Source organism: Pyxicephalus adspersus, chromosome 4, assembly GCF_032062135.1.
Source record: "Pyxicephalus adspersus chromosome 4, UCB_Pads_2.0, whole genome shotgun sequence".
NCBI lineage: Eukaryota > Metazoa > Chordata > Amphibia > Anura > Pyxicephalidae > Pyxicephalus > Pyxicephalus adspersus.
This window is the reverse complement of record NC_092861.1, coordinates 124,941,682-124,968,052: the sequence shown is the minus strand read 5'-3', so window position 1 is coordinate 124,968,052 and position 26,371 is coordinate 124,941,682. Positions and strand designations below refer to the sequence as shown.

At 38.0% G+C, this 26,371-nt stretch overlaps 2 protein-coding genes across 4 annotated transcripts in view; one reads left to right on the top strand and one right to left on the bottom strand.

Annotated features, from left to right (window-relative positions):
• Window positions 1-780: 780 nt before the first annotated feature.
• On the bottom strand, window positions 781-14,003 carry MDH1 (malate dehydrogenase 1). Its single transcript, XM_072409551.1, has 9 exons — window positions 13,868-14,003; window positions 8,811-8,909; window positions 6,661-6,757; window positions 4,463-4,638; window positions 3,956-4,078; window positions 3,411-3,587; window positions 2,835-2,948; window positions 2,251-2,340; window positions 781-1,099 (listed from the first exon to the last, which is right to left on the bottom strand). Exons 1-9 carry the CDS (start codon window positions 13,868-13,870, stop codon window positions 974-976), a joined length of 1,005 nt encoding a protein of 334 aa, XP_072265652.1. The 5' UTR covers window positions 13,871-14,003; the 3' UTR covers window positions 781-973.
• Window positions 14,004-17,054: 3,051 nt separating this feature from the next.
• WDPCP (WD repeat containing planar cell polarity effector) overlaps window positions 17,055-26,371 on the top strand; it is a 180,063-nt gene continuing 170,746 nt past the window's right edge. The window contains exons 1-2 of one of the 3 annotated variants that reach the window (XR_011920473.1): window positions 17,055-17,168; window positions 17,678-17,846. Coding sequence is in view for 1 of the 3 variants with exons in the window: in XM_072409549.1 (XP_072265650.1) it covers window positions 17,838-17,846 (9 nt within the window). In the remaining 2 variants the exon portion in view is untranslated. The remainder of the gene's footprint in view (window positions 17,169-17,677; window positions 17,847-26,371) is intronic. The other 2 variants (XM_072409549.1, XM_072409550.1) reach the window with 2 other exon arrangements.

Genomic DNA, 26,371 nt, shown 5'->3' with positions numbered 1-26,371 from the left:
GACCATTTGTGGCATTCCTCCAATGTCTTATAGAAGATTTAGCTGGGAAACTGACAACTAAGCTCTGTACCATTTTTAAAAAATCACCAAGGAGGCTTCAACAAAAAAAAGTCATCAAGTTCATGATTCCATTGGTAAGACATCTGAATATTTACCAGTGTCCACAGGGACTGCCTAGGATTGTACCGAATTATGTTCTTGTACACGCTGGAGCAGGGGTGTCAAACTCTAATACACAGTGGCCAAAAAAAAAAAAAAAAAAAAAAAAAACAAAGTCGTAACTCCAAAAGCCTCCTGGCACCTCCCACGTTTAGCTGAGGCGGAGTGCTTGAAATGCTGGACACGGCCAATGTGGGGGCCTAATTGTTATGAGTGTCCCGCCGCTGGAACTCAATCTTTATTGAAATAGCACCGCTACTACAATTTCCAGCATTACTTGCTTCTATAAAACAGTCCAATGCGGGGCCACGCGTAGGCACCGAGCTTGCTGGTCTATAGACACGAGTGATGCTGGGGAAGTAGCTGCGCCATTTCAATGCAGTGGCGGGCCAGCTGGAGTTCATATTTAGGATTGCTTTAGGGGCCCAAAAAAATAAAAAAAAAATAAAAAGAATGTTGCGGGCCAGAGTTTAACACCCCTGACCTGGAGAGTTTAAGATGCAAAAACTTTTAGGTCTTATTTAGAAAATAAATTAGGAAAAAATGGCAATCAAGATCAATGCATTCACACATCACTCTACACAGCTCACCTTTCCAAACACAAACAAATAATACACAAAGTTGTTATCTACACCCAGCAGGGTTTTATTCACTACCACCAGGAATGACAAACTAGTCACAGGTACAAAACTCAAAGATGTGACAGAGTGATTTAGCTAGACCAATTTTAGACATAAATAGCACTTGATGCTAAAACCTAAAGACTACTTTTCATGTTTTCATTGGTTACGTGCATCTGTGGAGCAGTTTCTAGTCATGCAATGTTCAGAAACTCAAAAGCAGTATCCTTCTCATCTTGAAGTTCTTTGGCTGTTAGATCCATCTTCTCACGAGAGAAGTCATCAATTTTCAGACCATCTACTATCTTCCAGCTTTTATCCTATTAAGGATATGGGATAATAGTTAGATAATTGCATTTCTCCATAGCTTACATAAGCCAAAAAATTTTTGAACACTTTAAAAATTTGAAGAAAAAGAAAACATTTTTAATAATTCAGACGTTATTACTACGAGTGCCAAACATGTTGACAAACCGCTACCCCTGAGGAAGCCAGATAGGGCAAAACAATCAACATGAATAAATTATTGGAGGTTTTAAATCTGTATGGCAAGTAATATATATGACTGGCTAGATGTTGCATGTCTAGCGCCTCCTAGGGCCAAAGTGATATTGTTTAGACCACAGGAAGCTTTTGTGGCCTATCTTGAACCGGTATGTTCTGTATTACTATTACTCATTGATCATAATACAATATACTTTTTGTGCCAAAAACCCTGCTTTCTTCTCTTCTTCTTCATTTGATACATTACTAAATAGGGGTTGGCACTTAGCTTTATAGGAACTAATACTAAACTGTAACCACCACCAATACTAAAAATACTCTTTAAAAATTTGCAATAAGACCAGGGTGCTAGGATGAGGCAATTACATCCACTGTTGACCAGTTGACCAAAGAAGCATGTGGGTCCAGGAGAAAAATGTCCAATCAGCAACTGAGCTAGAGAATTAAACACAAGCCAAGTATGCCATAAACTGCACATTATGGTAATGAATTTTCGGGGGACCAGTTGCACAAACACGGAATTTAAAACATTTAGCTTTGTTCATCTCAGTTACTTGGTGGCCTGATGGGACTAGTAGCTTACAAAATGAAATTAATGTTTGTGCTTTCCTATTGCTCTGTAACGACCCATGTAGCAAATGAAAGCTATGTAAACAAAAAATCCAAGCGATTTATTTTGCTTAATCTTCAGGTCGATTGATGCAAACCCTCTTAGCATTTTTTTTTCCACAAGAGTTGGTATTCCTTTGTTTCAGTTAAAAAGGATTCTTATGATTTAACAGGAAATCTCCCCAAAGCGACATAAGGGCGGGGGAGTCCCTACTCAGTGCAGTACATAAACATCCAGCAGTGCACATTTCAAAATACTATCCACATGAAAAGCTTTTGCTACAGAGCGAGATTCATTCAAAATTCAGATAAAATAAAGTAGCCCTTTTACACAATAGATTTTAAATGCCACCATTACCTTGATTACCACAGGGAATGAGTAAACAAGTTCACTGGGCACACCGTAGGAGTTTCCATCAGACACAACACCCATAGATACATATTGCCCCTGTAGAGAGAAAAGCAAAACATAATTTGGATACTCAAATATTAAAAAATTTAAATTATAAAGCAACCAAAAATATCCTTAAGTATCAACCTTAAAAAAATATAAATTCTTATAAAATACTTATACTAAAATAGTTAAAGCAAGCAGACATTGAAAATGTTCCAAAATTAAGTTCTATTTATATAAAAAAACACCCACACAGCTTTTTCAGGCATTTAAAAAGCCAGAATAAACAGCTACAGTGTAAAGCTTAATATGCAGGAGCGATTAGCAGTCACATTTTTACAAAGCAGGTCTGAACATACCCTTTATGCACAAATGTTATTTTATATGCAGTAAATGCTGTTTGTCCACAGTCGCATGATAAAATATTTATTCCATTATTATGAACATGGAGATAATGTACTGTAATTCTCTTTGGCGTTTCTTAGTAGGCTTAAATATTTATTATTGTTAGGGGGCTAGTCTCTGTGCAAATTAAGAACTTAATTTACCTCGGGGGTTCCAAACCAAATGTCTCTAATATGATCACAGATGGCTTTGGCAGCAGACATTGCACTGGATAACTTTCTTGCTGCAATAACAGCAGCACCACGCTGTTGAACAGTCTAGGAGAGATAAAAACACACAATTAAAATTAGAATAAAATTACAAAAATAAAAGCTTTTCATTGCAAAAGAACACCTGGAGTACTAAATTTACCCTCCTATTGGGTGATGTTGGGTAGGGTCTGCTTGACCCTGACCTGGATTTATAGTCAGTCATTTTCAACCCCTATTTAATGTATGTGATGAGTAATATTTATAAATACAGTTTAATATATACATACACTTAATAAGTTCTGGGCAAAGGGTCACATTAAAGGAAAGTTTTGGCAATGCCTATTAACCCGTTTACGAATAAATTTGACAAAATATAAATATGCAGAATAGTGCATTTTAGGTATGTTTATACACAAGAATTATATGTGAATGTATGGTACATTTAAGAAGTCCCTTCCTTACAACAGCATCCGTGTTGTGTATTTTTACACAGAGTTATACAAGTAAGATGTAAACCATTTTTCTTACGGTGATGAATTCTCCTTTCAGCCAGCTGTCATCCTTCACTGCTTCAAACACTGGCACTTCCTTTCCTTGTAGTTTGACAACAGCATGACTAGCATCAGGGTACTGGGTAGAGGAGTGATTTCCCCAGATGATCACATTCTTAACATCATCATTTGCTACCTTCAAGCGATTTGCAATCTGCAGTTAAAAAAAAAAGACTTTATGATATTACAACTCTTTGAGGGACTGATGTGAATGGCTCAAAGTTCTGCTTGTAAAATATTTTTACATAGGAAATGCTGTCTGGCATTAACACCTGAAAATAAAAGCTTGTGTCTTGTTTACACATCTTTACAGTGAATTACCTCCAAGTAATAGATGGATTAGGCAGATCATACACTATAATTTAAATGTAATTTTCCAAAACTGAGAGGCTAAACCTAAACAATTTACACACTGTACAATCTGATCTTCTAGCATCATTGTTATAGGGCCCTCCTGGTTTGATATTGTTGAATAATCAGCTTTAGTGTATAAAAGGCAAATTAAAGCCCAATAGCACTTACCTGAGCTTTTGCCCTGTTATGATCTAGACGGGTCAAGCAGCTGAAATTCTCTTTTGGGATGGATGGAGCAGATTTCAGTGCAGTCAAGCAGTTTGTGTTTGCAGGATTACCCACCACAATTACCTTCAAAACAATAAAAAAAAAAAAAAGCTGTAATTTCCTAATAGTTTTCCCTCGAAGAAGGCAGGCTTCAAGGCAAGTGTCAAAGTACAAATATACTTCCATTATGGTGTTCATCACATTATGCTAAGAGACGTATATACTCAACCAGGAACTTAGTTTTGTTTTAAGGTAGCTACGGACTTGGGACAGTCACACATTAATACACATTCCACTTTGACCCGTACATATTCAGAAGCCACCAGAACTCAAATACAGGATTTTTTGCATCAGCTCACTATAATCTAGTGTGTACGGTTAACTTGACTGAGCTCTTAAAATGTAGCTAAACTGAGCGCAATGGGTTTGTCACTTTACAAATGGAATCACCTTTTTAGTAAGCATTACCTTAACAGTTTTCTTGGAAAATTTGTCCAAAGCGGCACCTTGTGATTTAAAGATTTTAACATTGGCCTTCAACAGGTCCTTTCTTTCCATTCCTTCTCTCCTTGGCATGGAGCCCACCAGGACAGCAACATCAAGGTCTCTGAAGGCTTCTTCTTCCTTGTCTGTAGCAACCACATCTGCAAAAATAATACAACCAATCAGTAGGTAAAAGAGGTGAAGCTCCCATCTGTGCCTAAAGCTGAACTCAGCCCAGGTAAAAACACACATGGTAATGCAGTTCTAAAATAACCAATACACCATTGGCAGTGCAAGTACCTAAACATGACCAGGTATCAGCCTTAAAATGAGTCTAACCCCACACATCTTGCTTTTACCTATAGCATTGCAGGGTATTGCCATCTTCCTATTTTACTTCCGTCTAGACACAATCCTCAGCAATGTTGACTGGCTTTGCCAGAATTACAAAACATTCATCCAGGTGCATGCACACACAGAGCTGGGAAGTCTGCAGTCGAGCTGGCAGTGAAGATGGCACCTTCATAGGATGCGGCAGTGACCGGTCCAGGGCGACTGCACAAGGTAAGTATGTGCTAAATATCGATACGTAAGCTGTGCATACATGCCGATGACGGCAGAAGCTCACCACCCACCATTTCTGCTTTAAACTGACAACTAAAATATGACCAAATTAAACAATTTTTTTTTTTTTGAAAATGAAACAGTTTTTTTGCCCTGCCTAGTGTTTCATCTACTATAAGGTAGCATAGTACAAAAATATGAAAGGCCTTTTTAGTTTTATTCTATAGGTTTTTTTTTTTTATAATACAATTTTTCTATTGTTTCCAATACTTTATCTGTACACAAGGAAGCAAAGTGCAGCAAGGCTGCAGAAATTCATTGTAGAAAAAAAAAAACCTTCTACCTCTATGTGATTACCATTACATGTCAGGGGAATCACATTTTAAATAATTGTTGGTCTGAAACCTGTAGCTGTCAGAGAAAGTGCGATCTTCCATAGGTAATATAACAAGGTTCTCAGCATGAAAAATTGTAATTGTAGACTATATGCAGTGCTTAGTAATTAAGGCACATCGCTAACCACCACTTAAGCATCTTCTCTTTGTCAAAAAAATAAGCAAAAAAAAGCGTTTGACTCCAGTTTCACAGTTTGTTCTTCACAAACAACCAAACTATCTCTTCAGAATTTTTTTTTTTTTTTTTAATATAGGTTTGGATACTTATACTATCAATTTCTACTAAGGTATAAGTGTGTGTGTAAGTGTGTAAGGTATAAGGTATGATTTTGCTCATAATTGGCAAGTATTAGGTGTTCACACCATTAAATCAGAAACTGCACATCTGCCATGTGTCCCACAGACACCTCCCAAAAATGTTTTACTCCTAATTAGTATAATAGAGCCTCATCTGCTATACTACCTAGAAAAACTTTACAATATCAATGAAGTGAAAAAGTTCTTGTAAAGAATCCTCTCTACTGTGAAAGAACAAGTTGTAATATGGAAAAGTAAACCAGTGTGTGTTCTAGATCAACACAGCAATTCAACCCATGACCTATAGATTTTTTGAACTCTGCAGTGTACAACCCTGACGGATTCAGACAATTAATTTGAAAACATGGTAATAAATTACAAAACTAACTGGCTGTTTTTAAGGGAAAGTGTAGAACTAACCTTTACCCTTTAGATAAGCAAAAACATTACCTGAAACAAACACTTTGTACTCTTCCAGGGATATTTTCTTAATGCATAAAGGGTAAAAGACAGAAATCACATTCCATATGCAATATATATATATATATATATATATATATATATATATNNTATATATATATATATATATATATATATATATATATATATATCTGCATATGGAGTGTGATTTGTGTATATCAGCTGCAAAGAGCCTACTTGCTAGAAAATAGACGTGGCTATACAATTGAGTTTTGGGAATGGTTTTTTTAACATAAATCCTATTTACATTTCCCAAATCCTGCAACTGCAAGCATAGGTAACCAAATGGTCCATTTTAATGCTACCTGCTGACCTCATATTTGCATGCACTCAGTTTAACGTTTGAAATTATGATAGTTCACCTCAATATACATTATCCATATATGATGTCCTTGATGCATATTTTTATTTTCAGTGAAAATCCTCATGCAGGACAATCAAATTTACCTTTCAGCAGAGGAAGGGCACAATCCTGCAGCTCCATGACAACTCCTCCCAATACTCCCATCATAGGTGTAATATCCAGGAGAACAAGCTCCAGGGGCTGTAACAAACAGATCATTGCACATGAAATTAAATATTTCCACTGGAACTGGCAATCTATCACAGATTTGGTAATCACCAGTTTTAGGAAAGCAATGCATTACGTGTCTAGTGCTGAGCAAGCATTTATTGAATCCTACATTTTTGTTGAAGTTTACATTCTTGAAGTTGGATTTTTGTTGAAGTTTACAATTGTTTGGTGCAATGGACAAACCTCAGGGATGTTATTTGAGGCCTAAAATTGTAGACATCTATAATTAAACCCAAAGGTTAAGGTAAGAAGTGTGTAGAAGGCAAAGTCTTAGGATGTACTGTGGGGGAAAAAGTAAAGAACATTGACAATTGGATGGGGGGGTTACTCTGTAGTAAGGTGACCTGTAAGTGAGAAAGAGGCAGTATGGGGTGAAACCTGGAGTTGTATATAACACAATTTCTCAACATTTTCTCAAATTTAGGCTAGCCAGCTTTTCATAGGCCAAAATTCAGAAGACTATTTTTTAATACAAGATAATTAAACTGTATATGTTTTCCCACACAGTTTGCGGGTCCAGGACTTTGCATATAAAGGCTACATCTTTGACCAATATTGTTTGGACTTAACCACCAGGTATAAAACATGGATCCCGGCTTTCTAAAGTCCTTGAGGCAGAAAGAAAAAGTATTATTATAAGTAAAGAATAGGCATGAAAGAGCCAATTACGAACTGGATAAAAGACAATTGATTTTCATAATATTTATATTGTACAATATCAGTGGACTTCCAGTGCAGAGTCTTTAAAAGTGTAATATTGGTAATTTTGTAATAGTTCAGGAAAATATTCTTACAGGTAATATCCTTGGACCAAAGAAGTGTACATTTTATCAATCCACTACAGGAAGCATTTAACATTAAGGGAAGCCTTTAACATTCCCTGATGGGAATGATGATTAACATATAGAGGCTAAGAGCATGTTGGTGAATCATATATTATAATGCCAACTTATATCACACTCTCCTGAGTTTAGATGAGAGGACTGAACAGGAATACAAGCTGAAACAACAATCACTGATAGACAGTGCTACGGACATGGGTGGCTACAAAATTCAGACACACCGATGTAGCTAAGAAGGATCATTATACCGTAAATCGTGATGTTTTAGAACAAAGTAATACAAAAGAACCCCAGTTCTTTATTGCTCCTGCAGCCCTAGCAGAGCTGTGGCATGTGTCCTGCATCCATGGACACATGCCACAGCTCCGATAGAGCTGCGGGAGCAATCAGGAGAGCAGAGCTGTCAGGAGAGCGGAGCAGTGCCCTGCCGATTGCTCTGCTCCGTGATTGGCTGAGAAAAGGGAAAACCCTGTTGATGGCTCAAGCGTTATCAGGGTTTCCCTTCTCTAAGCCAGTGATTTTCAACCACTGTGCCGCGGCACACTAGTGTGCCATGAGGGATCTTTAGGTGTACCGTGGGAAATTATCCAATTACCATTTTCGAGTGTCTGTGCTGTAGTGACTGGCAGAGTAATGTAATACTCTTCCATGTCAGTGGGTGGCAGTAGGTAACAGTTTTCTTGTTTATTCTTAGAGACAAAAGAATTAGCTACAGAGTGTCATTTTGTAACATTTTTGATTTGTGGTGTGCCGCAGGATTTTTTCAATGTAAAAAAATGTGCCGTGGCTCAAATAAAGTTGAAAAACACTGCTCTGAGCCATTCAGCACTAGATGCGAATAGGGACAAGCCTCACCATTCAAGTATAGTGCCGATTGCCTGAGAAATGCAATTAACTGGAAAGTACACTTCTCCTGAATTGTCCATTCCCTGTGGGTGCGGGATAACCGAGGTTCTACTGTAGTAACAATATATGGAAGTACTATTGGGTCTACTTAAAAACCAGTGAATCTGGCATTCCCAAATACAATCACTTGGTCTTCCAGGTCCATATGTTTCAATGGCAGAGACAAATTCTCTACCAGAGAATGTTTTGGCAAATGTCAGATTCACTGCTTTTACAATAAGCCTCAAATGTCTTCATATACATGCTCTGTGCATACACGTCTCTAAAAGCATTACCTGATCCTTGCCAAAGACATCGCCTTTAGCAATTCCATACAGCAGAGAGTAGGCAATCTGACCAGCAGCTCCAGTCACCAGGACTCTTATAGGCTGAACCTGAAAAAAGAAGCAGGAAGACTCAGTCAGCACTTTATGCAGCACAACATGCATTCTAGCAGGATGTTATACTTCCCATACGCAACACTGCTACCATGTGAGAGAGTGCTGGATTCATTATTAAAACCTAGCAGACAAACAATCACAAATGAGCAAACACATCAAATATGACAGTACTAGAAAACAAATATGAACTGAAAGCACAGACACCACTGTGTGCCTGCATTGAATTGCTATACTTTTAACAAGTTTTTAAAAATAAAAAGTAATAAACAGCATTCAAGTTCGTTAAGGGCTGAAATAATTAAATCCCAAAACAAGCTGTGTGTAGTGCTTGGGCATTAATCATCATTTACGCATGTGAATCAAAAACTCTAAATCAGATGGGATTCCAGCTTCCAAAACACCAGACTTAGATGCAGGCTCAGGGGTTTATCCGCTCTCGAATTGCTATTAATGACCAGAGAATTCTTGTGAATTTTCTGTTTTTATTCAACTTAATTGCCATACATAGAGTTTCCTCGGACTAAAGGCTTTTATCATATACATTTCACCCAGCTTACAGGCCCCAATCGTAGAAGTGCCCATATCGGTCAAAGATACCAGGTGTCAGGACAACAAGAGAAGAGGCTCTAAAATAATATAAATCCGATATGTAGTAGAGCAATTATTCTGACAAGGAGACAAGATATTTTTTTTTATCCAGAATGTCTCAATTATATTTGTTTTCGGGTTTGCTTTGCAAAACATGCAATACAAAACGTTAGAGTTACATTTTCAGCCATTTTCTTACCATTTGCCAAGATAAGGCCCTGTGCCATATGGGGGGAATCAGCAGGCCTTTGTGAGTAGTTTGATAATCATGCCTTTATACTGTTAGCAGTTATGAAGAATGTTGGACAATTTGCAGCGTTCTTTCCCTAGGAATAACCTCTGACATATGGTTACAAAACCCTGCAGTGATGCCCTTTCATGTAAGGTTATTTCCAAGCACATGACTTGGAAGACAGAGGCTTTAGAAGCACATGTCCCTAGTTAACATAACTAAGTCACCTTGCTCCATATGGACTCTAATGGATAAAATACTTGTAAATATACATCATGTAAAGCACACACAGTACAGTAAATATAAATGGTTCATTCTAGTGAACAAAGAATGAAAATGTCACAAAGCCTGTACCAGGAGCAATGGATAACATTGATGCCTCAAGTTTCTTCCTTATCCTTTGCTTCAGATCTCAGTCACTGAACAAAAAATCCTGCAAGTCAGAACTTTTCATTCTCATACTTGTTTTATGTCATGGACTCAAAGTACTGAAGGTAAAGAATCAACCTGAAGGCCAGGCAGCAATTACAGCTTTTTTTCTCTGTACAGGTTACTTGTAAAGGAGAATACGTTCAGTCAAAATAAAAGTCACCAACAAAATATCAGACCAGAATCTGCTGCTTATAGAAAACCAAGGTAACATGGAACCAGACCTTGGACATCTGCTACTGAAAATGAAAACCATTAAATGACCATAGTAGCAGGATGTTATTTTTTGTTATGTTAACTTTTTTTTTAGAATGTCATGCCCTGACAGATCTACATTAAGGCGTACCTAAACAAAGAATTTTTACTTTACATAAAAGAGTTGACAACCATTTAAAGTAAACATTTTGTCTGCATTTTTTTTGTGAATTTATTTCTGAATGGGAGCGAAGAGCCTCCCGGGAAGCCCTTAGCTGCACCCAAGCATCTCCGGCATGTGCAGAAGAGGAGCCTTTTCATCAATAGAAAATTAAAGAAGAAAAAAAAAAAAAAATAGAAAAAATTGCCGATATCACTGTGCACATGAGATCGGCAAGTTGTTTCCCAATCTACGTCCCCAATTTAGTGCCTGTGCACAGCAAGATCGGGTGACGCTACCCGAATGAAGAGAGAAGATGTTGGCGGCCGGGCCAAAAATGGCAGGATGACGCGGGACCCAATGAAAGAAACCACCCGACAGATCTGCTGGATTGAAATGTGGATTTATTGTTTTATGTTTACTTCTGTTTTAAGAGGAGATCTATTAGGATTGGCTACAAAAAAGTCTCTACTCCCAATGATCCCAGAAAATTTCATCCCACTAATGAGCATCTCTCTTAATGGCTATAAATAATAAATATATAGTTTAAATAATAAAGTCTACGCAGAATTAGGGTAAAGCCACTACAATTAGAGAATTAAAACTTAAACAATAGTAAACCCGAAAACGAGGCAAAAACTGGTTTCAGGTTGTGAGCATCCTGGAGTTTAACATTAAAATCTTACAAACTATACAAAAATATACCAATGTGTTAGACTCTATAAAGATTTTTTTTCATATCTGCTTCTATGCATTTTTGGCTGATCTTTATCCTTGGTATAAATGGCACACATTTAAGCATCCTACTCATTTTGATTGGTCTATGAGCACTGTATTGAGTCCAGAACCCCCAGCTTGAGTAGAGTATTATTTTTACTTCCTATGCCACCATATAAAACTTACATTTTTTAATGAGAAAACAAGTTGCTAGTGATGTGATCTGTATGGATGTCGGTCATTTCAATCAACATGACTTTTAGCATTATTTTAGATGTGTTACTGTGCACACATCCCCCAGATAGAGCTCTCCATAAATAAACCAAAAGACATTGGGATTGATGCAGTTTTGGAGACACAAAACTGGGAACAGCAGAGTGGGGATGGGGATTTTTGGAAAATCTTCAAAGCAACCAATATTGCTGACCTTGTAAAAAATGTTATTGTTTGGGGCAGAATTGCAAACAGAAATGCAAATTGTATTACTCTACACATTGGGCTTATATATCGTATATCCAGCCAAACGTTTAGGAACTAGAAATAATTTTATCCTTCTGTCATTAGATACATTTCCCCTCGATGTCTGACATTTTACATAGACAGGAAGTTAAAACTCAAACAGGTACACAAAACAGCATTAAAAAGCTGATCGGGATTTTAATCCTCTCCCAGCCCCATTTTCATGTGAACCTGTTTTCAGATTTTTCACTCTAAGTATTGACATTCTGAAGAATTGGGACAAGTCCTCATTCACCTCTGTAGCTATATGCATTATTAAGAAATGGGTCTTCACAGAAATACCTAAATTTACCCACAGAAAGACAAGTGTTGAAGCATCTGCTGGCCAGCGATTGGAATTCTGATAATCCAGGAGTGACTTCCAATATCGCAGACATAAACCATCACTGCCCAACCTTGGTCAGCCTCACCTCCCATCAACTCTTTGTATTTAACACAGATTGGGGGGGCAAGAGACCACACACCAGACAACCCAGGTACAGAGGTACTAGTTTGCATTCCTATATACAATTACAGCTATGCTTTAGTTTTTTTGCAACACTTGCCCAGAACGTAACTGCTGATGATAAATTTGACCTTTTACCATACATGAAAGCTTACTGAACAACAACAGATTTGTTTTGCCATTTCACCTAAATAGGTTGCACAATCATGAAAGAGAACTCCACTCCAGCCGCATTGTATAGATAAAGTGGGGAAGTCGGGGGAATTTGTTAGTTTTTATTGCTGTGCCCCCTGGGCGGCATGGAATCCATAAACTGCAAACAGATGCCTGGCAAGTTTTCCTTACTGATGTCTTTTCTGCAATCTCATTTGTTGGGTCTATTTTATAAAGCAGTGACATTCACAGAAACATTCCCTGGTGCAGAATCAATTACCACCATTGAAACACATTATTATTATTATTATTAATAATATTAAACAGGATTTATATAGCGCCAACATATTACGTAGCACTGTACATTAACTAGGGGTTGCAAATGACAGACAGACAGTGACACAGGAGGAGGGGAGGAGCATGCCCAGAAGAGCTTACAATCTAGGAGGTGGGGGAAGTAACACACAAAAGGAGGAAACCAGACCAGGAAGATTCTCCATCAGGGAATGTTTTAGTGAATATCAGATTCATTGCTTTATAAATAGAGCCCTTGAGTTCAACCAGCAATTCCACTCACACAGTTGTTAAAGCTTTGTTCACATTTCAGCACCTAAGAGAGCGATAGTTATAAAAGTCTGCGCTCCTCCAGTTGTGTACAAGTTGTTACAGGTACAAGGCAAATATAAAACTATACCTGCAGCCTTTGTATAGTTCAGGGAACGGTTCAACCCCCATCATTTTCTGTTGTCTGCACCCACTAAGGCAGGGGTGCCCACACTTTTTTGGCTTGCAAGCTACTTTTAAAATGACCAAGTCAAAATGATCTACTAACAATAAAAACCTAGACCTAACTCCTGTGCACCACAAAAAGTTCATTTTGAAAGGCCGGGCTCCGCCATGTACTACGCTGCCTTTGTGATCTACCGGAAGATCGCGATCCACGTCTAAGGTAATATTCCCTGGTCTAAGGGAATATTTATTACTGTCCTAATGTCACCAATTATAGGAAATCATTCCAAAGGGAATGTCATGTCCCCCTGCCCCATTCCAAACTGAATACCCCCCCCCATCTAACCCTTCCCCATTTTCTTCCATGAATAGAGCACAGCATATAATAGTCATTGTGCACCAATAATAGTGTTGTCTATAAAATAAATCTGCCATAAATGGCCCAATTGCTTGGAGACTGCTTACATTTTATAAAGAAATATGGGACAGCAAAGGTGTACCTGTGAGAGCGACCCCTGGCAGAGAAAGCTGCACACTGCAGTGCGGGGGCCCCTGGTAAGATGCCAATTACCCCCCAGGAGGTCTCCCCCATACAGGTGTGCCCTCATACACACATATATGCCCCGTCATAGAAATAAAAGCCCCACACAGCCTAAAAAATGGAAGTAGAGTGCACCATAAAGCTGGCACGCTGCCAACTACCATCTATATGCAGCTTTTATAAGAACACGGGTTATCGTCGGCTGTAAATGTAAAGGGACGAGCAGTATAGACGCCATACAAACCATTGTGCTCGTTCTATAGCTGACAGGACGACAGAAGGAGGAGTAAGAAGGAGGCGACTCTCTGCTCAGAAGGTTCTGTCAAGAGTGGATGCAGGTCACCTCTACTAGACGTACCAGCGCTGAAAGGACACACGTGACTCACACACCCCCTCAGCTCCTTCTGCGTCTGCTGTGACCAGGTTCTGTAGTTTTTTTTAATAAAGACGTGCCAAATCAGCGCGGCTAAACCGATGCGCAAAGAACTACATTACCCATAGTGCTTCGCGCGACTGAACTTATATTATTCCGCGGCTAAAATGGGGCAACCTACTGCTTATCGCGTGATCATACGGGACAAAGGGGGTGATGACAGCTGGGGTGTACTTATGTAAATCATGCGTTAGGGAACACGTGACGTCTGTATTTCTTACAAAGGATGGCAATGAAAGCCTGAATTAGTCCTATACGTTTTCCACCAATAAATAGTAATTTAGGCCAGATTACTAACTTCATTTATGGGTCTATGTATTATTTCACCCAAGATTCACTCAACTTGTGTCTAAAATTAACACATAGGATTTAATTATAAAATGTGTTAATCAACCTTTTAGTATTTTTACATTTTTCTAATTAAATACATTTTTAAATTGGGTACAAGTTAAATCTTGGGGCTTTATCACCTTTTATTACTATTATTACACAGGATTTATATAGCGCCAACATGTTACGCAGCGCCGTACATTAAATAGGGGCTGCAAATGACAGACGAATACAGGAGAAGGGGAGGACTTTATTCTAGGATCACATTTTTAAAAGAAACATTTTCTGTTTTACTAGCTTTGACTCAACTTTGTTTATTGTGTCTGTGCAAATAGTTTTATATATGATAATTGCATTCTTGCTGATGATGGGATGCATACGCGCTCACACATGAACAATATAATGTAATTTAACATTTCTTCCAAAAATATGTGATCAGGCAGGGATGACATAACTCCCATGCACACACAGAGTTCAATCAGTCCTGGTGCCTCCTGGCATTTTCCTAAAAGTAGACAGCGATCAGACAGGTGTGATTTATGGACATTGCCTGTCCCTTCCCCAATAATGGACCAGCCTGATCTTAATTGTTTTAGTTTTTTGTTGTTTCCCTCTAACAACGGACTGTCCAAGTGAATGGACCTTCACAAATGCTGATAGTAGTTTATGTACAATACATCTGAGCCTTCTCCTGACCTGGCATTTTTACCTGGTGGGATAATGAAGCCTCTCGTCATCCTCCAACACAGTCCATTAGCAGCAGGTGATGCTTAGAATTAGGAATACACTTTTTTTCTATCAAGATCTTCATGGACAGCCCCAATTTAAGACCAGCACCAGAATTACATTTATTACTGAGTTTCAATGAATGATCATTTTGCTCAGTGAATCACCATTTGCATCACCATGTCCCTACCATAGTCATTTGGGGGAAAGCCAATTAACCTAACTGCATGTTTTTGGGATGTGAGAAGAAACAAATGCAAACACTGGGAGAACCTGCAAACTCCATGCATTCAAACCTGGGACCTAGCACTGCAATGGTGAGAGCACTAACCTCTGAGCCACCATGCTGCCTTATCTTTTTATATTCTTTAATGAAAATTAAAAAGACAAGGTAAAGCATTCCAAGACTGGAGAAGATAGACAATCATTGGAGAACTTGGGTGATCCAGCAAACCTGGAGTGGGTTTCTTAAAAAATAATTTGGAAATGTTTTCAATCCTGGTCCACATCCATTCCAAGTTTGCTGTATCACCCAGATTCTCCTATGAGAGTCTATCATTCTTCCAAATGACATAATGGGCATTTTTTCACTGACACCTAATGAACTGATTTTAATAGTTCTGAAAATTGTTTTAAGGGTTCCTTGATGGAAAAAGTTGAAAAGCACTGATATAGAGAGTGGTAAAGTCATCCCCTGCATTATATGACAGTGCTGGAGCCTGGCAAGTGGCTGCTCTACCCATTTACTATCAATGAATGTCACATAATTCTACATACACAATCTTTTCCGATATGAATTTAACTGGGAGGGGGCCTGTTTAGAAACATGTTACTTTAGTCTGGATAGAGTAACAAGATCTGTTAAAATTGACCAGGCATGACCAAACTTTTGGTATTTGGCTGTAAAGTCTTGTACACATTGACCTCAGCTCTTAAAACTGCACATAAAGTTTTCACAAAGAATGTATAATGCTTTTATAGCAAAAATCAAGCAGCTTTCATAAAGCCTTTAAAGTAGAACTGTGATAAGGCCAGGGACATGCAAATGTTTACATATTTCTAATAGGAGTCAGCAACTCCAACATAAACTCCCACTGATCTCTATAGTCACAGGCACTGTGAAGCAATTCAATACCAAAGTTCACAGTAGAAGTAGTAAGGTTCTTCAAGTTTATTCTCTTTATTCTGCTTCTTCTTCACTTTTCTTAAAAGACTTCTAACTCACTGCCCACAGGGCAAGGCTGAGCTACAGAACCTTCAGAAGCTTCTTGAAAGTCTGAGAATGAATTGCTCCACAATGATTTACAAAGGTCAGTGTGGGCTGTTTTTTTTTTTTCTGCTTGTACAGAATACATAAATTAGGAATGATTAAATTTCTGTAGCTCACAGTGATCACGGTTCTAGTACTCCTAAAGTGAACAAATGACCAAGCTATTGGTATTTAGGTAATCTCATTTCTAACAAGGCTTAGTTTATAAAGACTTCTACTTGTCCTTCACCACCTCCTCACTGTACATGTGAACTGGCCAATAAAGATTATTAAATACTATTCAATCTCTGAAGCATCTTACTGATACCACTGGCATTAGCATTAGGCCTAAAGCCCATCAGTAACAGCCCCTATTCTCACCTGTATTCCATTCAGTAAGACTTTATGTGGTTACACAGATATATCCTGGTGGATAAAGATTTCATAATAGGTTTTTCGGCAAAAAACGCTATAATGTGAGGAGTTTGAATGAAAAGTTTTTGCACTTCTGTTACCATTAGCTCTTACACTAAGCTAATACACTTCACTAACTTCTCCAAAGCAAGCGATTCTCTTTATTGGAACAAACCATTTTTATATAGCAGAAATTGTGATCCCCCCCCCCACAAAATGGATTTGGTACAGTCTGGGTACGGTTGCTAGGAGACATCCCTAGCTATACCGCCACGGAGTGAATGGGCGGGCTTTGCGTGTGCTGAGATTTAACGTAACGTCCTTGAGATTGGAAGCCCCCAAACAAGGAACGCACCGGAGCCTCAGGGTGTGCGGACCGTCATCAGTGAGGAGGTAGGGCCGCTCCCCCAACTCGCTTCCTCTATAAGTAACCGCAATTGGTGGTAATAATCGAGCTCAGATTCAGCGCTGTGATTGGTTATTGATTAATAAGACTGAGCCCAGCTCTCCCCTATTGACAATGATCGGCTCATGTGATTGGATGAAAGTGCTGGAGACAAAAAGTTGCCACACTTTAGGGGGCCAGCCTGGGGGTGCAGGGATCGGAACATTTCTCTCGATACAAACCCATCCCATTGTTCTAGATTTTAATGTGTGATAGGTGTCCAGGGAAGCTGCAGCTTGTCACATCCATTGGTAGCTGGGTTTTTAAATCAGGATGTAAAAGATAAACTAATTTATGGATAAATTAAAGAAAAAAAGATATATCCAGCATTAAAGCATACCTAAACTCAGTATTTCCACATTACATAAAAAGGTAGACTACTGTTTACTACTACTGTTGTGCAAAAACTCAAAACTGACACAAAAAAATTAAAAAACACTCCCCTTCAATCCTGCAGGGCAGTCCGATCCATCCGGGGGTGTCTTGCATCTGGTCCCACATCGTCCTGGCATCTATCCTGGAGCCAGCACTCCCGGCGCAGCCATCTTCTCTTCTGGATTCTTCATCCTACATCCAAATTTTCCTATTTGCGCGAAAAGGGTCCTTCGCCTCCCAGGATGTGTGACGTAGGTATCACAGGAGGCTTTGCGCTACTGTTCATTCTCGATTGCCTAGGCCATCAAGAATTAGGGGGCGGTGCTGCACTTTTTTTTTTTTTTTAAAATGGTGTTGCATCTAAAAAAAACAAAACAAAACATTTTTACCTTACATAAAAGGGTTGTCTGGGGACCCAAAGCTATCTGGTATACCTACATCACACATCCCAGAAGGCTCTTGGGTGCTTCTGCATATGCCTGAGCCCCTCGGGCATGTGCAGAAGGAGCCCTTTTGTCAAAAGAGAAAGAAAGGCCTATCCTACGCATGCACAGTGAGGTCGGCAAGTTTTTTTTCCAAAACTACGTCACCAGATCTCGCGCCAGGGTCGGGTGATGTAGGAAAAAGAACAGGGAAGAAGAGGAAAAGATGGCGGCGCCAGCCCGAAGACGGATAATGGTAGGACCCAATGCAACAGACCTCCGGACCCATCGACCCATTTTTCGTTTTGGGCACTTTTGAGTTTGCTTCCTCTTTAAGAAATAAAATAAAACTAGCACCTGTAATAACACCTAAATCAGGTACAAAAAACATCCTACAATGATACAGCACCTCATAAAATATTAATAAACCTCCCATCTAAATGTGACAACCATAAAAAAGAATGCAACATTTTAGAAACAAACAGACAAAGAGGAGCACAAGATAGTTGATTTACTGCAAATAAAGTTTACAATACATGAAAATATTATTACACAGTATTTATATAGCACCAACATATTACACAGTGCTGTACAAAGTCCATAGTCATGTCACTAGCTGTCCCTCAAAGTGGCTCACAATCTAATTTCCCTATCATAGTCATATGTCTTTATCACAGTCTAAGGGCAATTTTTGTGGGGAAGCCAATTAACCTAACTGCATATTTTTGGAATGTCGGAGGAAACCCACGCAAACACAGGGAGAACGTGCAAACTCCATGCAGATAGTGTCCTGGCTGAAATTCAAACCCGGGACCTAGCGCTGGAGGCTGGAGTGCTAACCTCTGAGCCACCATGCTGCCATGACTTCTCATTGGCCGCTGTTCAAAAATGTCTTCCGTTACAAAACTGGTAGCACATATGGAAGTACAGACTGTGCCACTGCACAAGGGCCCCGGGCCTTCCTCAGCCAACAGCAGCCCCTTTAAGAAAACTTGTTCTCATATTTGCTGCTGTTCTTTGACACTTAAGTAGGACATCTAGTTGTGTGCCGTGAACTGGCTGTCCCGGGAACAACTGTTTGCCTCATGGAATCAGGAAGGATTTTTTTCAACTGTTGGGGAAAGTTGTACTTGGTTTTTTTTTGCCTTCCTCGGGACCAACTATGTTCATAGGGTTTTATATCTGGGATATGTTTATTTCCCTAGGGGTTTAACTTTTTTGGACTTATGTCTTTTTTCAACCTGACCTACTACTATGTAATTATGTTGTTCATTGTACCCATCCTGGTGTCCTACTTGTGGTTGGACTGTTATTGTGGACAAAAAATATTATCTTTGATCCATCAGTCCACAGCACATTGTTGCAGAAGGCCTGGTCTCTGCTTTTATTCTCCATGTCAATCTTGTCTTGTTTTATTATTATTATTAAAGAGGATTTATATAGCGCCAACATATTACGCAAACTTGTCTTGTGTTATTATGTTATTTTATATAGCAAAGGCTTTTTTTTGGGATTCTTGCAAATCTTATAGAATCAGGCAGTCAGCTTTTGCCTGTATTTTCTTACTGTATTGTACTCTATTAAATGTACAGTGCTGTGTAATATATTGGCACTATATAAATACTGTATAATAATAGTATATGCACAGTGAAGCACTGCCTGGGTTTCCTCTTTGAGATATTTCACCTGCAGACTATTTTGGTTGTAGAGGCCACAGTAGGGTCAGGATGAATCCATAATGTGTGTCCTGCATCACTTGTGTGCCGGTTGTAGGTAGTACATCCATAATTCTCAGTTGTATCCAAAGATATTCCCAAATTTTGAAAATATTTTATTGGTGTTCTGCACATCACATTGCTCCTTTCTTTACACTGTGCTATACACTGCTCCACCAAGCAGAATGTGTTGTACACTGCATACTCTTATTGCTCTAATTTGTTCAGTGTGCATTGTACACTGCTTCATTCTCTACACCAGTATTTCTCAAGCAGGGTTTTGTATAACACTGGTTTTCCAGTGGTTTCTAGGGGCTTCTTGAACTAAGAACAATATGTGCAGGTCAGGTCACCTAAATTGACACTAATGATCATTTTGGCTATCTGTAGGAGTGACATTCTTCCCACTGACCACCACACTAATATACTGTGAGCTGTGTATATAGTAATTATACAAGGGGTTACATGAAAACCTGAAAGTTATTTCAAGGGTTCCACCACTGCACTTTGTATACTTCACATTGCTGCACTACTCAGGAATTCCAACAACTGTTTTAAAATATGAAGCAAACCAGACAGGACTGTGCTCTGACTCCTTACCTATAATTGCTAGCATGGAACACCTGGCCAATGCTCTTCAGTTCAGTTCTTGCATCCAATATGTCACTATACCCAATTCTCATCATTCTCTAGCACTTTGGTCCTGATTTATTAAAGTGACCCAGAAAATCTGGAAATAATTGAAAATATTTGCTGATAAATAGCAAATGACTTTTAGGAAATCCATTCTAGATTTGCTGGATCACCCAGCTTTACTGATGAAAGTGTATCCTCTCTAGCCTTTGAGAGCTTTAATAAATTAAATGAAATATTGATGTAGTTGATAATATACACTCTTTCCAAATTGCAATCATTGCTAGTGCTTTACTCGCTATTTGTGGAGAATGCTAGTTAATAAAATATGATTGTGTTCCATTTCTTGAATTTCCCTGTTTATTCAAATTTTCCTTTTCAAATATGTAGTATTCACATACTGAAAGTCGTGTTATAATCCTGTGTAAAAAAGTTTTCTCTGCATACAATGACTTGAGATTCTAACATTGAGGAATAAAAATGTTTGTGTACTTACCATGATCTATTGAATTGTGGAGTTTCGTTGTCCCCTAAGGAAGCCCATTAGGGCGAAACGCGTCGGGAGAGACCGTAACAACAGTACTAATTATTCTGACCTTTGACTCTACTGTTGGATGAACATCCTTTCTTAAAACACATCAATCCTATACATTGCTAGGAGATTTTGTATTATGTATAGTAAACACAAAAGGTTCTCTCTTATTGTGTTTGCATAATTCATGTATACTGTTATCTTTGTGGGATTATTTTATATGGCTTAAATAAAGGATTTTATCTAGCTTTAATCAAGTTTGCCATAAAGAGCCACTAATTTTTCTACCCTTTCCTTGTCTATATACAATATAAAGGCTCGGCACAGTTACTTCAGTAACTTATATTTATATTACTTAGGGTAATAGACTTTCATCAATTATACTATGTAGTTTTTAAAGAGTTGAGTCACAATAAAAGGAATGCCACCCAACTACCCGGCTTAAAAAAATTTCTGGGTTGAACATTGACCATGACCCTTAAGATTGGGCCTTTCCCAGTTCTTCACTCTCACCCAGAAAGCCTTTCTATTTTCAGCAACGAGGGCAGTTATCTCCATACATTGGGTATTTTTTTCGATACCTACTCGCTTAGAGTAGTTGAAGTCGCCAGCAACATTTGGACCAGTTGACACACAACTTTATGATCATACTACTGTCCATGTTGAAACTTGGAGCACGTGGTTGTCCTTTTTAGGTTCCCCTTCATTCTGAACCTTCTTTTCTCAAGGTTACAATAGTAACCATTGGATTTTGTTGGTGACTTCTCCCCTACTCAGGCATCCTTCTTTGTTTTTTTTCTTGTATCTATGTTTTTTGTTTTTGTTCTCCCCTCCTCCCTTTTATCTGTTTTTCAGTACACTATTAGCTAGTTATGTCCTTTTCAATTTGTACAGATCTTTGTCAAGGGATAGTAACTTCACTGGACTTTCTGGTTACTGTATATGGTTACTTTGTAGACATGTTAATGGGTGAAAGTTTACAATTTTCAGTTTTTTTTTATTTCATTTGTGGTGTTCTTCACTGTGTATGTTTTATTTCTGACCCTGTTTTGTATTATGTGTTTTTTTTTTCTTTTACAAAATTTCTTTAAAAACATTTATTCAATCGCTAGGTACACATGTTCAATACTTGTTGTTGGAAAGGATCTTTCACCATCCATTCCAATGGCAACAGACTGAACAATGTATTAACGGGCGCTGTACATATATCACTATTCTGCTCTATGAAGAGGAGAGGGGGAAGAACGACGGAGCAGCACCCCGCTGCCCTCTCTCCCCTTCACTTTTATTACGATTGTTCGTCATTCCACCAGGGCAGATCCATGAACGATGAGCGCTGTACACACTCCAGATATCGGCCTGAGGTGATTATCAATCGAGATAAATAATCGATAAATAATTTTGAACGCCGAGAACCAAAATATAATTTGTTGCAGCTCACCACCTTTTCAATGTGCAGTCGTATTCATGCTAAGAACATGTTCGGCAAGTATATAAAATAACTGCTGATGTTCCCAGAAACGTTTTTTTGTCACTTCATGGGAGCTAAACAAAGAGCAAAAGCAATGTTATCTTTCTTCAGTAAATTGCTGATCCTCCACCCCCTATGCCGTGGAGATGAACAAAAGCAGCCATGTTATTAGCAGTGTTACCAGGTGAAAATTGAAGAAAAAAACATAGAAGAATAACACAGTCACCACATCTAAGGATTGATAAGCTGCAATCTTGATTTCAGGTTTATATACATTTAAACAAAACTACTATTCTGCAGTCTTAAAAACATGTGTATGTAATTCAAGCAAAAAATACAGAATTTTAATTATTGCCTCTCAATTATTATGCTAAACTTTGTGCACAACTCATACATGCCACCAAGCAAAACTGACTATATTCTCAAAAGCCTACATACCTATGAAAATGTATGAATCAATTATTCTATGTCTAAGTTGTCTCTGGTCCTGCTTTACAATATTACATATTCAGCGGCATAGAAAATGTTTTATAGCAGCTCTAGGCCAAAACATAAAATCAACCTGATTTGCACTTATTTAGTTCAGCCAGTTTATAATCTTTGCCAGGCGTTATGTGAAGTTTCTTATCAAGTATTACAAACACAGCCTGTTCAAGAATCTTATTGTGAATATTAGCGGTTCACTAATGATCACTTTGATTCTGTAATTGGAAAGCTCAGTTTGGTATATTTACAGCACAATGCAGTAAAGCATGATTGTCTAAGTCAGCCATTCTCAGTCAGGGTTCCATGGAATCCCAGGGTTCCCACAGAGGTTGATAGAGGCTTCTCGAACAGTGGCTGATTAACCTCCCAATTAATGATGGCTGCATAGTTCTGGGGCCAATGTTACTGGATAGAGCTGGATTCACTCTAATGATGTTTTTAGTTGTCTATAAAGGCGATATTATTCTAGCCACCACTGTAGATCGGGATTCTTTCCACTGGCTAGCAATTTATTAAGCTTTTTCCCCACTGACCCCCAATAAATTGGTTTCAGTAAGGGTTACCCAAGACCTAAAACCTACTTTAGGGTTCCTCTAGGGTGAACATGATTAGTAAAGCTGGTCTACATCCTGGTTGGTTGACCAACTCCTTTAACCTCATCACGCGCACGGCTCCAAGACTTTTCTAGAGCTGCCTCAGCTCTCTGGAATAATGTTCCTCGTCCTACACAGCTTGCTTCTACTTTCTTCTTCTTTAACAGAGCACTCAAAACCCATTTTTTCAAACTTGCCTACCCATCTTCTTCTGTCTCTTAAACCCTCACTACTTCCCTCCATTCCATATCTCCCCTCCTATTATGTGCTGCTTCCCCACCACCTAGATTGTAAGCTCTGCTGTTCAGGGTCCTCTCCTCCTCCTCGGTCACTGTCTGTATCTGTCTGTCATTTGCATCCCCTTTTTAATGTACAGCGCTGCGTAATATGTTGGCGCTATATAAATACTGTTTAATAATAATAATAATAACTTTTATTTTTTGTTCTGTTTTAGCCAGACACTTTGAGAATTTTGTAGGACTACATAACTAGATTACATGGTGGCCTTTTTGTATTTGTCTACTTTTACATTTTAAATGTCCTACATTTCTAGCCGCATTTTCCCACCATTATTTTTCTTTTACTTTTTTTGTTTCTTCATCATTGCCATTGTCATAATTTTACTAGCCAGTTTTAAAGTTGTACATACCTACTATTTGTTTAAGGCAGGCCCATGCAAAGTGATAGATTCATAAATTTTGTATAGCGTAATTACAGGCTCATTACATCATGCGTACAATAGAGCTTCAGATAGAATTACATTCTTCTAAATGGAATGAATGCTAAGCTTGGCAGAGCACTTCCAGCTTCCGTAATCATATCTCAGTTCCTTGGCTATGACTCGGTGATAGAGCTGAAGTGCAGGTTGTAAGATACAACATACAACAAATAGGTAAGTTTTTTTATTTATTTGTTTTTTTTTTAAGTTACCGGTACTTGTGAGAAATTGTACAGGAGAACTCCATGCAGGATCATCTTTTTTAAAATACGTCACAGTAGGTGATAGCATGGAGAATCGGCAATGATTCATATTCCTAGCAAACAGTAAAACACTGCAAATTGGAATTATATTGAAATTAGTTGTTTCCAGATTTAAATTCCAGTAGCTTTTAAAAAATTTTTGTTTTGTAGTTCAGCACATCCTACTTTATATTCATTGTTTATACTTTTTATAGTTTTAGATTGTTTTTTTATGTGTTTTTATTAAATACTCATCTGTAACAACATTTTTACTCTAATATTAGAGAATTTTAAAGTACCTATGGAAGATGTGTATTTAATGTGCCCTGCTATTTTTTCTTTTACTGGCAGTAGCTACCTAATCTACACAAGGTCTAAAAGTCTACCTACAGCTATGTGTTCCTGTATATGTGTAAAGTGGTGTTTTTTTTTAATAAAGTTGTATTGGTTTTTAAAAAAAACAATGAATAAGCAAGCAATACAACATATGTACAACAATACAACAATATATATATATATATATATATATATATATAGCTAATAAAACTTTGGTCCATGGCCTTTTTTCCATTAAAAAATGGCTTTACACATTCTTTGCAATGTATAGTGCTTTTGTACATGTTTTTGCATAGTGTTTAGTAATTTCATTTATTTATTGCATAGCTTATGGATGTGTTAGATGCAATTTCCTTCTTTTCCTGTGGAAATTTAAAATACCTAATAAAAGTTTACTAGCTGTAAAGCAATGTTTCTCATCCAGGGTTCCTCCAGAGGTTGCTAGGGGTTCCTTGAGCAATAAGCAGTTTGTAATTCTTAAAGAGGAACTAAACTAAAAATCCCCCAAAACACAAAAAAATACACTTACCTTCAATCCAGCAGGGCAGTCCAATCCATCTGGAGGTTTCTTCTATTGGGCCCCATGTTGTCTCGGCATCCGTCGTCGGGCCGGTGCTCCAGGAGCCGCCATCTTCGCCTCTTTTTCCGCGTCCTTCTTCCTACATCACCCGACCCAGGCACGAGATGGAATGACGTAGGTTGGATAAAAACTGTGCATGTGTGAGATAGGCAATTTTTTCCCTTTTTTTCACCTAAGAGCCTCCTGGGATGGGTGACGTAGGTATCCAGGGAGTCTTTGTGCTCCCATTCATTCTCGATCGCCTAGGCAATCAAGAATTAGAAGGCAGTGTTGCACCGTTTAAAAAAAAAAAAAAAAAAAAAAGGTGTGGCACTTAAAGAAAAAAACAAAACAACAGAATTCATACTTTACATTAAAGGGTTGTCTACTCTTTTATGTAAAGTGAAAATTCTGAGTTTAGGTACGCGTTAAGTCATTTTATTAGATTAAACAGCTGTGGATAGAACAGAAGGGAAGGAAGAGCTGAACCAGCACCTGAGATAAAATAGAAGACGGATAGGAAGATCAGAATTATTTTGCAAAATAAATGGTAACAAAATGTAGGAATTGTCTGCGAAAATTTGTACAATTCTTGAATTGTTGTAATGTACCCTATTACCCTAATCAGGAGGAGATTGATTGTTTTCTGACAATTTTTGGTCATTTAATTTTATTTATTTATTTTTTATTATTTATTATTATTTATTATTTATTTTTTATTTATTTATTTATTTTTATTTTATTTTTTCATTTATTTTATACTTAAAATTGTAAAAACAAATGATACTGTTACATATAAAATGCACTATTTAAGCACATTTCTATTTAATTCAAAAAATAACTACACTGGGCTCTACCAACAACTTAGTTTTGATGTAATTAAAAATGGAGAAAAGAAATATTGAAAAATCTAAATTTTTGACATATGTATCCCAGCAGGCTTTGCACTTCCATTCTGTGAAAGGGGATGGGCTTTACCCTTTGTTTTTTTTTTAAAGAGGGTTTTAAACCCCCTTTCCCCAAAAATAAGAATGTACTTTTTACCTTACATAAAAAGATTGTCTAGCCT